General features: G+C 45.2%; 1 protein-coding gene across 2 annotated transcripts in view; it reads right to left on the bottom strand.

Annotated features, from left to right (window-relative positions):
* Positions 1-611: 611 nt before the first annotated feature.
* The window catches only part of LOC139372931 (receptor-type tyrosine-protein phosphatase-like N), a 41661-nt gene continuing 26889 nt past the window's right edge, over positions 612-15383 (bottom strand). Inside the window, exons 10-23 of one of the 2 annotated variants that reach the window (XM_071112805.1) lie at positions 15095-15181; positions 11895-11974; positions 11560-11624; positions 8668-8877; positions 7866-8174; positions 7285-7432; positions 6122-6195; positions 5398-5475; positions 4985-5104; positions 4748-4914; positions 3393-3446; positions 2269-2333; positions 2087-2160; positions 612-1444 (exon numbers count right to left, since the gene is read on the bottom strand). In XM_071112805.1, the coding sequence (XP_070968906.1) occupies positions 1373-1444; positions 2087-2160; positions 2269-2333; positions 3393-3446; positions 4748-4914; positions 4985-5104; positions 5398-5475; positions 6122-6195; positions 7285-7432; positions 7866-8174; positions 8668-8877; positions 11560-11624; positions 11895-11974; positions 15095-15181 (1603 nt within the window). In that variant the 3' untranslated portion in view covers positions 612-1372. The remainder of the gene's footprint in view (positions 1445-2086; positions 2161-2268; positions 2334-3392; positions 3447-4747; positions 4915-4984; positions 5105-5397; positions 5476-6121; positions 6196-7284; positions 7433-7865; positions 8175-8667; positions 8878-11559; positions 11625-11894; positions 11975-15094; positions 15182-15383) is intronic. The other variant, XM_071112804.1, reaches the window with a different exon arrangement.

The following is a 15383-nucleotide window of genomic DNA, read 5'->3' as shown; positions in this document are numbered from 1 at the left end:
GTCAGTGATCTTCAGGACGGAGTTCTTGAAAGATGCCCGATTTGGAATTACGAGTTGGATGACAGATCAAAACCGTTTTCCGAGCCGGAGCTAGTTTCCCCACCTCTTGCTATCAGATTATAGTCGAACGTAAACTAGACTGGCCAATAAAATAGTGAGTAAAAAAAGTACACATTTTGGCTAATTCTTTCTGTATGAAGGGGATGTGCCTATGCCTGAAGTTAGCTAGCTCTTCTAGCTAACAGCATTGGCGTGGCCTCTGGCGCGCGATATGCCTTCACGGCTGGCCAAAAACTTTGTTATTTTAAATTGAATCAAAAGGACTTCGTGGTTGAAAGTACATTTATATTACTGTAACGTTGAATGTTCATAACACTTGGATTGGATGATTTTGTCAGCATATTGGGATGAAACCTTACCTCACACTAGCTCTCGTTGGCAGTAGGAGACGTCAGTCTGTTTGCGTGGCAAATACGACACGTGCATGTTTGAAAACTAATTTGACCCCTTGAACGATTGTGATTGGTAGGATTTGAAAAAAATATAAACCTGCACAATAAATAAACATTGTAAAAAAACATCTGAGAAAACAGCACTCAGTCTATTAAGCATTTGCAACACACACATCAACGTTTATTAGTTACCACACAAAGTTACAAAATAGGCATTTTTCATATTTTAACATTTTTTGTTTATTTTTTTTCTGGTTTGCTTGAGGTAAACAACAATAATTGAACAAATCATTTACAACAATCTATATGGCACAGGAAGAGAAGAGGGAAGTATGGGTTAGTCATTTTACCTAGAGAGTTAGTAAAACACGAGAACATGGAATGTGAATGAGCAGGGTTTGAGATTTGGGTAAATTGTAAACAAATACGCTCTGAGGAGCAGGGAGAATCGGAGAGTGACAGCTGGCAAGCCTTCTTGACTCACATCCATCCTCATTCACCAACCACAGCCGAAACCTTTGTGATAACACTCTGAAAAGGACATAGTTCTTTGATAGAAATCATAATATTTTAACGTTTTACATCTACCTTTGAGAGAACAATAAGCCCTCTCAGCTCACCCCAATAACCTGGAAACTGTTCACAAGGGAACTCTGTCAAAGGACATGTATAGAAGATGACAGAAGCACCCTCTTCCTCATCACCACCACAGAGAATAGCAAGAAATCAAAGGCATCATTCAAACAGGAGAGAAAGCACAAAGAACAGCTTGGTCATTCTACACCATATTGTAGAGAAAAGGTGAGGTAAGACACAGTTGATGATTGCAGATATAATTCCATGGCGCAAGGGAAGGATCATTGATTGGGGGGGGGGGGTCTGTGGTACAGGCAGGTAGGCAGGTCTGGATCGAGTTCGTTTCACTGGGGCAGGGCTTTCAGGATGGCATTCACCTCCTCCGCCACAGCGGTCAGGGCAAACTCAAACTGCTCCTGTAGGGAAGATGATCATTATGTGATTTAAATTGAACAGTGAATAGATAGGTTATAATCCAATTGTGGATGTGCGTTATGGTCTGATGACGCAATGCATGTCATGTACACTTATCTCCCTCACTAGCTTTAAGCACCAGCTGTCAGAGCAGCTCACAGATTACTGCACCTGTACATAGCCCATCTATAATTTAGCCCAAACAACTATCTCTTCCCCTACTGTATTTATTTATTTATTTTGCTCCTTTGCACCCCATTATTTTTATTTCTACTTTGCACATTCTTCCACTGCAGATCTACCATTCCAGTGTTTTACTTGCTATAGTGTATTTACTTTGCCACCATGGCCTTTTTTTTGCCTTTACCTCCCTTATCTCACCTCATTTGCTCACATCATATATAGACTTGTTTCTACTGTATTATTGACTGTATGTTTGTTTTACTCCATGTGTAACTCTGTGTCGTTGTATGTGTCGAACTGCTATGCTTTATCTTGGTCAGGTCGCAATTGTAAATGAGAACTTGTTCTCAACTTGCCAACATGGTTAAATAAAGGTGAAATAAAAAATAAAAAAATGTTTTGGAATTTATCCACCATAGATGATATACTGTACATACACAAGGTTGTATTTATGACAGTACCTTGGTGCGCACCATCCCTGGTCTCTGGTCACGGACGTGTTCCAGGGTAGCAGCAATGTCAATCTCCTTCACTCCTGAAATAAAACTTCAATTTTAAGCCAAAAATGCCGGCAGAAAACACTCCTATACCAAAATCACACACACATTTACATACACGGAAATGAACAGTCTAATATGCTTACCCTTGGCCATGCGGTTCAGAACCATGTCAATCAGGATGTAGGTGCCAGTCCGGCCTGTACCATCACTGTGTAGGAAAACATGAACATCTTAACATTAATAGACCAAACCACTGACTGAACAATATACATATCAACTTACAACTGTTGTTTGCTGAGGAGGCTGGTGGGCGGAGCTATAGGAGGACGGGCTCATTGTATTGGCTGGAATGGAATCAATGGAACGGAGTTAAACACATTGTTTCCATGTGTTTGGTACCGTTCCATTGATTCCATTCTAGCCATTACAATGAGCAGTCCTCCTATAGCTCCTCCCACCAGCCCCGTCTGGTTGTTTGTTTCCTGCTGTGTTTTGTGTATGTAATGTGCAAGCTGTGCTAAGAATTCTCTTGTTGGACAATAAACGTCAATCTATATAACATGCATTATTTAGTCAAAACACCACCATAGATAATGGAGTGCATTCAGAGAGGAAGAGGCGAAGTGAGAGGGATAACTCGGCCCAAAATCTCTGTTCCCCAGCAGGTTAACAAAAAATGTAATAATTTATTTGTTACGTGAGGTTTATTTGATCGAATATAAGTTTTGTAATTCTTAGGTTGTTGCGTGTGTATTGATATAAGTAGAACACGTGACATCCAGGCAACTTTATATCGAAGTTGTGCCTGTGCTATGCGGGATCTTTAACCGTTTTACAATTCAACGGGATAGGGACGTCTCAAGGATTCCAGCTAGCAAATACCATTGCGGTTGTCGTATCTGCCCTCTCATTGGCTAGAATGACATTTTTACATGTTAGTCATTTAGCAGACACTATTATCCAGAGCGATTTACAGCAGTGAGTGCATACTTTTTTTGTAACTCTGGTGTTGCAAGCGCCACACTCTACCAACTGAGCCACACGGGTCAGAAGGGTCCCACCTGTCTTGCCTCGACTGTCTTCCATTTTTTTAAGACATTTATTTTCATTGTTAGGGCGGCCAATGAAGCATCTGGGTCAATATAGTGGAACATCAGTGCTACATTTACACTCTCTCCGACAACACCTGAACCAAGCAGCATCTGAAAGAGAATCGCGAGGTTCTGCCACCATGTGGACAAAAGTGGTATTGCAAACGTTGGTTTACCTGCAGTGTACAATGATCGGACAAGATCTGCCTCTGTAGCACTTATTCACCTTTCTGTGGAGCAGCAGGGAGAGAGGGAGATCAAATATAAGTGAATACTGAATGAATAGTGAACACTGATGGAGAACATATATATTGATCATGCTTGACAATGGCATGTCACACAAACGTCAGATAAGCTAAAATGAGGACAACAACACAAATCCTAGCTCAATTGCAGCCGTGTCCTAATTAATAAAAATGTTAAAGTCGCATTCCAGGCCGTTTACATTGCAGATGTTGCATTGCATCAACCAATGGTTGCGTGCCACGTCATCTGACTGTGCAGTTGGGCATCAGACTACGTAATCACACGATGTGGCTCACTGATCTTTTTTTAAAGACCTATGCAAGCATTAGGAGATCTGGCAGCAATATAGTCGCACTGGAACGCAGCCTAGCGGTTCTAAACAAGCAGTCAGTGTGTATTCAATATGGAGGAAAACAGCCCTGTTTTGAAGCTCCACTCCAGTTTAACAATCATTATAGGATGAAAATAACTTCTAGATAAAGAGGAGCGTTCGCAGCATAGTGATGAGGAGGAGAGTCAAAAGGGTGAGAGAAATGTAGACAGAGAGAGTATAAAACAGGGAGAGAGACGAGGGAGCAAAGGGGTTAGGCGATGGACCTCCTGCTGCAGCCACACCTGTCCATGATCATTTTTGTGACTATGCAACTGGACCCAGACTACTAGCTGCAAATCACAAAGATGACACGGACAGATATGTAAAATATCATGAGCCCGCTGACCTCCATCGCAAGATAGATGTGTGAGAGCAAAGAAGAGGAGGGACAGAGGGAGAGATGTGAGGAGCGATTGAAAGGGAAAGGCTAATTAAGTAAAGACAACACACAGAGAGAGACAGAGCGAGACAGACAGAGTGTAAAAGGAAAGAGAGCAGGATGGATGAGTGAAATGACATATGTTGTATATGTTTTGGTCATCCCATCATCTAGTAGGGGTCAGATGAGTAAAATGGATTTAGGATTATAAGGAGTTGTGGACAGAGAAAGGTCTGTGAAACTGACACTGTTGACGAGTGACAAAGGAATTTGAGACCAAACGAGATAGGAGCATGGTCTGGCAAAACCATAGGATGTATCATATAATAAAATCCCTTCCAAACCTCAAAATGTCAAACATTCTGTTGTCCTGTAAATCTGGGTTGTGTTCATTATAGCATGCAATGTTTTAAAGTGTTTTTCAAACGGAAAACTAAAATGAGCAGTAGTCACTCCCTGTTTCAGTCCATTCCCCCCCCCCCCCCATTTCGTGCCTAGTAAACACAACCCTGCGTTCAATGTCCATGCGGTACCTGCGGAAGTCCAGTAGGGTGCGTGTGGAGGTGGGGATGCCCTGGGCAGGCCAGCTGAGGAAGTGGAACTGGGTGAGTGTGCGAGTCTCCTGGGTCTGGACGTTCTTCAGGTAGAAACTACGAACCAGGAAGTCATTGCACCAGATGTGCTCCGAAACCAGGTTCACCTGATGGACACACAGACCATTGTTACAGATCAGGACAGACAGACACACACACCGAGTCAGACACACACACCTCATAGATGTGGTAGAGGGAGGATCCCTCGTCAGGCCAGTAGCGATCACACTGTTTCTCTCCGTCCTCAACCAGGGCTGTCATCATCACTATCACCGTGCAGCCATTCTCCCAAACCATCTATAGAGGAACACCATCACACACACTAGAACATGTAAACATAAGAGCTTGGAGACCAATAACATCATAATGTAATCTTCTTTCATCATCACATTGACATGTGTTGTGAGTGTTGATTTATGTGAACAAATGTCTGTACACATTATATGGTTCAAGTTAGGGTTCATTCTTAAAACATTTAGATTAAAGCAGCAGCAGCAACAAATTGGCATGTCCCTAAAGGGACAATAAAGTTTAGCATTTGAATTGTATTCATATGACACACATATAAACACTCATCCGGAGTGACTGACCTGCCAGAAGTCGGCGATGGTGTGAGACAGGGGTCCTTGGGTGGCGATGTACGTTGGCATCCGGGGGTCATGCTCAATCTAGGGGTCACAGAGGGGAAAGGTCATCATGGGTCACCTCCTGGCATCCACAATAGAGGACACTGTGGACACTGGTGGTCGCCGTGGCGACGGCTCCATTCACTGACCAGTGGCATTTACGGGGCGGGTGAGTGGATCCAAATGGCACCCTATTCCCTATATAGTGCACTTCTTTTGTGCAGGGCACATAGCACTCTGGTCATAAGTAGTGCACCGGGTAGGGGACAGAGTACCATTTGGGAAGCATCAGGGGAGAGATTCCACAACTAGTGTTCCAGTTTGATCAATGGAGTGTTGGTGTCAGAGACGGCTACAAGGCCATAGGTGGGACCAGGGCCATAATTCAGAAAGAGTATCAGAGTAGGAGTCCTGATATAGGATCAGTCTTTTAGATCATAATGACAGATCATATGGATTCTAGATCAGCACTTCTACCCCGAGGCCCTTTTCTAATACAGATCAGAGTGATATATAGAGAAGGCTTTAGGTGGGGTTCTATCCCTATGAGTACAAGACGTTGAAAATACATATTTTTGGTTGCAAAGACGTTAAAAAGATGTCTTTCAACCAATTTTGCTCACTGGTATGGATCTGAGTTAACTAGACAGGTACCATGGTGACAGCGGGGATCAAGATTACTTCTTACTATGGTGCTGGCGTTGATGTAGTCCGTCCTGGAGGGGTTGTTCTCCGCTTTCATCTTCACCCTGGAGTGATCATCTGCAGAGCAAAGACACAAAACAAAAACCTAGAATCACGGAGGCCGCCTGGGTGGTTTAACCTAGAATCACGAAGGCCGCCTGGGTGGTTTAACCTAGAATCATGGAGGCCAGGCCGCCTGGGTGGTTTAACCTAGAATCACGGAGGCCAGGCCACCTGGGTGGTTTAACCTAGAATCACGAAGGCCGCCTGGGTGGTTTAACCTAGAATCACGGAGGCCAGGCCACCTGGGTGGTTTAACCTAGAATCACGGAGGCCAGGCCACCTGGGTGGTTTAACCTAGAATCACGGATGCCAGGCCACCTGGGTGGTTTAACCTAGAATCATGGAGGCCAGGCCACCTGGGTGGTTTAACCTAGAATCATGAATGCCAGGACACCTGGGTGGTTTAACCTAGAATCACGGAGGCCAGGCCACCTGGGTGGTTTAACCTAGAAGCACGGAGGCCAGGCCACCTGGGTGGTTTAACCTAGAATCACGGAGGCCAGGCCACCTGGGTGGTTTAACCTAGAATCATGGAGGCCAGGCCACCTGGGTGGTTTAACCTAGAATCATGAATGCCAGGACACCTGGGTGGTTTAACCTAGAATCATGGATGCCAGGCCACCTGGGTGGTTTAACCTAGAATCATGGATGCCAGGCCACCTGGGTGGTTTAATCTAGAATCATGGAGGCCAGGCCACCTGGGTGGTTTAACCTAGAATCATGGAGGCCAGGCCACCTGGGTGGTTTAACCTAGAATCATGGAGGCCAGGCCACCTGGGTGGTCTAGCTGGTGGTGCCGGCGGTCACCCTCAGCATACAGTCTGTGTGGGTTTAATCTGACCCACTGTCATTTTGACTAGATCTCCTCCTAACTTTCCTGTCCGTCCACTCTCCTAGCCTGGTCTCAGATCGGTTGACATGAAATGTTTGGTGAGAGATTGACAAGGAGCAAAACAGCCCAAACAGCCCTGGGACCCAGGCTATCACTTTCTGTTCAACAAAAACCACCCAAGAAAATACAAAAGGGAAAATAAATCAAGGAGGAGATGTGGAAGAAAGGAGAGAAGAAGAAAGAGGAGGATGAGGGGAAGAAGAAGAACTTACAGGGCACAGAGTCAGGGCAGCGGTTCTTCTTCAGGTTGGTGTCACTCTGCGCCACAGACATGGTGCTGGGTTCAGCCTGGTAGGAACACAGGGCCTCCCACTCCTTCAGCAGACGGTCCTTATTCTTTAGGTGGTCCTCCATGTAAGCCTGTGAGTTAGGAGGACAGAGGAGGTTCTCAGTACTAGGGTGACTCTTACTTAGATAATACACTACACTCTTCCTCTGTCAATGCCTTCAACTGGATGAATCTGTCTTCTAGAGTCTGATGGTTAATGTGTATTTAATTGTCAGTACCAGACCTGGATTCAAATAGTATTTGTTTTATTTAAAATATTTTTAGGGTTTGATTGAGCCTGCCTGCAGTGCCAGGTGGGTAAGATTTGCACTTTTGGGACTAGTCCATTGGTTCCACTGCGGAAAGAAGTTAGGCAAGTTCGATCAAGCGCAGCAAAAGTATTTGATGGAAAACAAATACTATTTGAACCCAGGTTTAGTCAGAACAGCGGTAGTGAGATCTGAGGCAGAGTAGGAATAAATAAATAAATTAATGCATAGAGTAAATGTTCAGAGTGACACTGACCAGGATCATATGACCGGTGGAGATGTCCATGTTGGTCTGCGCTGGTTCCTCGCACCAGGAAGAGGTGCTGCTGTGGGAGCTCGGGCTGGGCTGGGGCGCGTCGCTGGGCTGGGGCGCATCACTGAACTGGGACGACACACTGCTCACCCTGGACGTGTCCGTACCTCCTCCACCACCTCCTCCACCACCTCCTCCACCACCACCACCTCCACCACCACCTCCACTAGCACCCCCACCACCCCCCGCAGCTCCTGCCCCCTCCTGACGCTCGAAGAGTCCCCTGGATCCCATGTGCTGACGACACAGGTCCTGACAGAAGGAGAAGGGGATCATGACAGTCAATGGGTTTTCTACGGACACAATGTATTACTAAATCAGGGATCAATGTCCCGTGGATACAGTCACACTGGTAGTCCTGGGAAGTTTGGGTCTGCAGCATGCACAGGTCTCTTTCAATACATCTCATGTCTCAGACTAGTGAATCCTTGTGCAGGTTGAAAACTGAAGAGTGAATGTGTTCATGTTGGACTGTTTGTGAGTTGTCTTTTTAGGGAGTATTACACTGTTGACATTGGTGAAGAGAGGGCGACATAAGAAAACTAAGATATAGCGGCTGGACAAACCCATGTAAGATAAATACTTTATTGATCCCGGAGGGGAAATTGGTTTGTCAATCATATCTCATCGAGAAATGTGCTGTCTGTCTATAGTCTACAGTACTCCCACTTGACTTGGTCCTGCATGGCTGTGAGGTGTCAGTTGACGGCTGGGCCTACTTACGTGTGTGTGTGTGTGTGCCTACCTGGTACTCCTGGTGTGTAACGCTGCCTCCCTCTGGGCCCAGGCCTAGCTTCTCAGACGCCAGGCGGTTGGTGTGGCGACGCAGGCAGACGATGGTCATTGTCGCCACCAGGATCCCGCCAACACAGGCCACGCCCACCAAGGTCATGAACACCCAACGGGAGCCATCTCGGACCCGGGTGGCCTGAGGTAAGCCCCGCCCATCAGTTCTCTGTCGAGAGGGGAGGTGACAGAGACAGAAAGAGAGAGAGGGAAGGAAAACAAAATTGTTAGCTGAATATCTCACTGATGAGCCAATAAAATAGCTTTTGAAAGAGTGTTTATCCTTTAGTGGAAGGATGAGACTGGTTGTTTAGAGCCCCACTAATGTCCTGCAACAGAAGAATTGATCAAAGTTATTATTATTGAGGAAGTGGATGAGAGAAAACCTGGGTGGTGTTCATTAGGGTAAAAATGTTTTGAAACAGAGTGAAAATTCCAAATCAGAACAGAGATATTCACGTTGCAAAACTTTTTTCTACATTGTACCCCACTGAATGCAACACAAGTACTGTTGCAGCCTGACCCCCAATCATATATTCTCTTTCATCTCTCCTTCTCCTCCCTGGTTGCCACGGTTGCCTCTCCTGCCCTCCTGACCTCTCTTTCCTCTTCAGAGGCCCCAGGAATGTGCTGAAGGATTTGGGGGTTGGGGGATAGAGCTATAGTCTGAGACATTGGGGTGGGGAGTGCTATAGTCTGACATGGGGGATTGGGGTGGGGTGAGGGGGTGGAGCTATAGTCAGAAATTGGGGTAGAGGGTGAAGGTATAGTCTGAGACATTGGGGTGAAAGGTGGAGCTATAGTCTGAGATATTTGGGGGGGGGGGGGGGGGGGTGCTTCACCTGATAGTCTAAAGGGGCCCGAAGATGAGAGATGGAGAGAAAAGGGGGGAAGGGGAAGAAAACAGAAAGGGGGAAGAACCGAATGACCGGTTTCTGGAGATGACTATTAAGATCTAGACATGAGGTGAATTTACCTAACTGACATCAGGGGATGCAGGGGTGAGGGGTGGGTGTAGGAGAGGAGACGGAGGAAGGGGGCGATTGGTGTAGGAGGGGAGGGAGGGATTGGTGTAGGAGGGGAGGGAGGGATGGGTGTAGGAGGGGAGGGAGGGATGGGTATAGGAGGGGAGGGAGGGAAGAAGAGAGGGATGGGTATAGGAGGGGAGGGAGGGAAGAAGAGAGGGATGGGTATAGGAGGGGAGGGAGGGAAGAAGAGAGGGATGGGTATAGGAGGGGAGGGAGTGAAGAAGAGAGGGAAGGGTATAGGAGGGGAGGGAGGGAAGGGTATAGGAGGGGAGGGAGGGATGGGTATAGGAGGGGAGGGAGGGATGGGTATAGGAGGGGAGGGAGGGAAGGGTATAGGAAGGGAGGGAAGGGTATAGGAGGGGAGGGAGGGATGGGTATAGGAGGGGAGGGAGGGGAGGGAGGGAAGGGTATAGGAAGGGAGGGAAGGGTATAGGAGGGGAGGGAGGGAGGGAGGAAGAGATTGATTGATTTAAGGCAACAGAGAGACCAAGAGGTTGATTCAATAGAAGAGTAGCGTGATCAGTACAGTAGATAGACTCCAGATCATTCCATTACTGCAGACATTGACTTCTGACACAAGTGTCTTTCCTCAGGTTGTTGTTGCCAAAAGCGATATGCAACTTCATTCATCACTATTGTGAGTGATGCAAACAGTTAGCAAACATAAGGCCTAACAATTTTTTTTCACTAAATAAAAAAATGGAATTGACAACTAGAATTAAAGGGTTTTAAACTTAGATTACACACACTGGTACATGTGTGTGTGTATGCACAATTTCAGACTTCCAAGAGAAATCTAATGGACATTATTGCAGAATTCTTATAATTCAAGAGGAGAGATTGCCAATGTGAAATTATTCAAAATGCAAACAAGATACAGTTACAAAGTGCACCAACACTAATTACTGTAACCAGATATAGGTCCCGTTAAATATTATAATATTGATAGACGTGTCCTCAAACAGATTAAATTCGTTAAGTGTTATTTGCTGTACGTTCTTGAATATGTTGTTAAAATCTTCATTATGATTAAATACCCAGATTAACTAAATCATAATATTTGACAACGAATCATGCGACAATCCCACACACACCACGCGGGCTGGGCATCTCGTAGATGTGCGTGCGCTATGCCGGCAGAATCTGATGAAAAGGTCTAAACTAACAGATAACATTAATGCGTAAGCAATTTACAAATGGCAACTAAATCGTAGACATATTTGAAGTGGAACTACATATAACTATTATAGAATCAAATTAGGCCTATAAGAAATACAATTCGCGACTTGGGCCCATAATAAGAATAACTCTAGACAAATCTACCATTCAAAAGTATGAATAGCCTATTAGTAGGCTAAATATAAGCGACACTCACCCAACATCCACCTTCCGTGAAAGAAAGACGACTTGACTTTGATAGTGCACAAAATGAAATAAGATCTGTCTCTTGCTTTCCATAATGCGTTTATAAAGTGGAAAATAGCGCATCATTTGATTGAATTTTGGCGGCAGTGTGACCTACTAGCTCAGGCCCAGGGACGATGTGAGACGACCAAGAGAGGAGTGGTGCGCGTGACCAATATGAATTAAAGAGACAGTCTTGTGTCTTTCGGGAGCGCGCACGTTTCATTCGACCGCAAAATACGTTTGTCATGTCAAAGGATTTTAGCCATTCTAGGTGTTTCAGGCAGAGGAAAATAGTTTGACTGTGAAAATGCACAGAATGACGCAAAGAATATTGATGATGAATGCCAATAGATTCTAATGCAAAGAGACCCCCGTCTCTCGCGCACACACACACACTAAATGCAGCATAATCTTACCTCACCGACACCTGTCTGCAGGATCTTCAGAGCAGTTTCAGACTCCAGAAAGTTCTTCTCTGCAACTGAGTAAATTATGAAACAAAATAAAATAGTTGCCATCTTGCAAAAAAGTTATATTCTTGCTATTATATATTTTAAAAAACACTAGAGTGGTTCAAAAATCCCTTTTATACCCCTAGCTCAATTTCTGTCCAAGTTGTGTGTGTGTGCGCGTGCGTGCGTGCGTGCGTGCGTGTGTGTGTGTGTGTAGATATTGTCTTGGTGGTTTATATAGAGCAGCGGGACATTGGGTCAATTTGACCCCGTCTGACCCCAGTAACAGGTCCACTTACCGGCTTTCTCTGCCACGTCTTCAGCACTCAGGTTCTGGCTGTTGGGGCGGACACGGAATGTCAGGGCAGGCCCCACCACACTGTAGAGAGACAGACAGGAACATTCCATCAAACTATTGATTCATATAGCTGGGGCTGGGAGAGAGAGGGGTGGTGGGATGGTGGTAGGAGCAGGATGACTGGGGGGTGGGGGAGGCCTTTATTTTAGGTGTCAATAAGCCCCAAATGTACACTGTTATACAAGCTGTACACTCACTACTTTACATTGTAGCAAAGTGTCATTTCTTCAGTGTTGTCACATGAAAAGATATACTCAAATATTTACAAAAATGTGAGGGGTGTACTCACTTTTGTGATATACTGTACATACATATACACCCCCCCCCCCCCCCCCCCCCCCACACACACACACACACACACACACATACATACATACATACATACATACATACATACATACATACATACATACATACATACATACATACATACATGCAGTACAGTTGAAGTCTGAAGTTACATACACTTAGGTTGGAGTCATTCAAACTCGTTTTCAACCACTCCACAAATTTCTTGTTAACAAACTATAGTTTTGGCAAGTCGGTTATGACATCTACTTTGTGCATGACACAAGTAATTTTTCCAACAATTGTTTACAGACAGATTATTTCACTTATAATTCACTGTATCACAATTCCAGTGGGTCAGAAGTTTACATACACTATGTTGACTGTGCCTATAAACAGCTTGGAAAATTCCAGAAAATTGTCATGGCTTTAGAAGCTTCTTATAGGCTAATGAACATAATTTGAGTCAATTGGAGGTGTACCTGTGGATGTATTTCAAGGCCTACCCTCAAACTCAGTGCCTCTTTGCTTGACATCATGGGAAAATAAAAAGAAATCAGCCAAGAGCTCAGAAAAAAAATGTGTAGACCTCCACAAGTCTGGTTCGTTCTTGGGAGCAATTTCCAAACGCCTGAAGGTACCACATTCATCTGTACAAACAATAGTACGTAAGTATAAACACCAAAGGACCACGCAGCCGTCATACCACTCAGGAAGGAGACCTGTTCTGTCTCCTAGAGATGAGCGTACTTTGGTGTGAAAAGTGCAAATCAATCCCAGAACAACAGCAAAGGACCTTGTGAAGATGCTGGAGGAAACAGGTACAAAAGTATCTATATTCACAGTAAAACGAGTGCTATATCAACATAACCTGAAAGGCCGCTCAGCAAGGAAGAAGCCACTGCTCCAAAACCACCATAAAAAAGCCAGACTACGGATTGCAACTGCACATGGGGACAAAGATCGTACATTTTGGAGAAATATCCTTTGGTCTGATGAAACAAAATAGAACTGTTTGGCCATAATGACCATTGTTATGTTTGGAGGACCGTGAAGCATGGGGGTGGCAGCATCATGTTGTGGGGGTGCTTTGCTGCAGGAGGGACTGGTGCACTTCACAAAGTAGATGGCATCATGAGGTAGGAAAATTATGTGGATATATTGAAGCAACATCTCAAGACACACCAGCTCTGTCACACAACTTATTGTGTGAAGCTTGTGGAAGGCTACCCGAAACGTTTGACCCAAGTTAAACAATTCAAAGGCAATGCTACCAAATACTAATTGACTGTATGTAAACTTCTGACCCACCGATGAAAAAAATCTAATCTGAAATCAATCATTCTCTCTACTATTATTCTGACATTTCACATTCTTAAAATAAAGTTGTGATCCTACCTGACCTAAGACAGGGAATGTTTACTAGGAATACATATGAGGAATTGTGAAAAACTGAATTTAAATGTATTTGGCTAAAGGATATGTAAACTTCCGACTTCAACTGTACATACATACATACATACATACATATACACACTTTTGTTTTAGAATATACCTTTATTATTCCCCACAAACCCTACCACCCCTCCTCCAATCGGAGTAAACTAATTAACAATAACACTAAGGCCTTCAGTTTATACATATTATACACATTTTACAATAGTGATATTTTGTCTGTTTTTAGTCCTTCCTCTATTTCTGATTTCCTCAACTCATATGTCCTCTCTCCTCCATTCTGCCTCACCTCCTTTTGAAAAAAGTCAAAGGTGATCGTGGAGAGGCAACGAGGAGGAAAATGAGACTGTCCTTCATACTAATGAGGTTTACAGGGTGGATCCCAAAATAAATGTGTAAAGAGATAAAAAAAAATAAAAAAATAAGTTAGTTGTGCAAAACTGCGCTACAGGGTGTAGGAGAGAGGACGGAGGAGAGAGGGTGTAGGTCTTGGCTGTGCATTGTAGGTCTAGGACTTTTGCCCAAATGAGAAAAGGCCACAGAGGGAGCTCCACCTCGCCACCCGAGTTTGAGCTCAGCGGTCAAGCAGAAGAGGAGCATGTTTTTTGTTTGATTTTTTAACCCCTTTTTTCTCCCCAATTACTCCCCTGTCTTGTCTCATCGCTGCAACTCCCGTACGGGCTCGTGAGAGGCGAAGGTCGAGAGTCATGCGTCCTCCGAAACACAACCACAATGCACATCCAAACCGGAAGCCAGCCAAACCAATGTGTCGGAGGAAACACTGTACACCTGGCGACCTGGTCTGCGTGCACTGCGCCTGGCCCGCCACAGGAGACAAGGATATCCCTGCAGGCCAAACCCTCCCTAACCCGGACAACGCTAGGCCAATTGTGCGCCGCCCCATGGGCCTCCCGGTCGCAGCCTGGGCTCGAACCCAGAATCTCTGGTGGCACAGAGACCACTGTGCCACCAGAGAGGCCCGGGAGAGGGAATGGAGCATGTTGATGTTGATCATAGAAGTACCTGAGCTGAGATGCCCCCTCTACACCGAGACGGCCCCCTCTACACTGAGAAGCCCCTGAGATGGCCCCTCTACACTGAGATGGCCCCTCTACACTGAGATGCCCCTGAGATGGCCCCTCTACATTGAGATGCCCCTGAGATGGCCCCTCTACACTGAGATGGCCCCTCTACACTGAGATCTCCTGATCCTTTAATTTGACATTTATACGTTTATTTGACAATCGGGACGATGCACATTTATTAACATTTCTGTAAATGTGCCAGATTTAACCAGCCAACTAATTATCATCTGCTTATTAGCAATTAGCAGCCAGCTAATTGTCATCTCTCCTCATTGGACCAGTCGGCCAGTGGGCCTCTATGCCTATAGCCTACCTGATGTTGATGAAAGAGCCAGTGGAGAGTGGGATCCTCTCAGCCAGGAGCCCCAGCAGATGCACCCCGTCGTACAGACTGAGGGGGCTGCGGAGAAATACACATGCATTCATACACACGGACACACTCATACACACTCATACACACGGACACACTCATACACACTCATACACACGGACACACTCATACACACTCATACACACGGACACACTCATACACACTCATACACACTCATACACACTCATACACACTCATACACACGGACACACTCATACACACTCATACACAC

The sequence above is a fragment of the Oncorhynchus clarkii genome, chromosome 18, assembly GCF_045791955.1.
Source record: "Oncorhynchus clarkii lewisi isolate Uvic-CL-2024 chromosome 18, UVic_Ocla_1.0, whole genome shotgun sequence".
Taxonomy (NCBI): Eukaryota; Metazoa; Chordata; class Actinopteri; order Salmoniformes; family Salmonidae; genus Oncorhynchus; species Oncorhynchus clarkii.
This window is presented reverse-complemented; position numbering and strand designations above follow the sequence as displayed.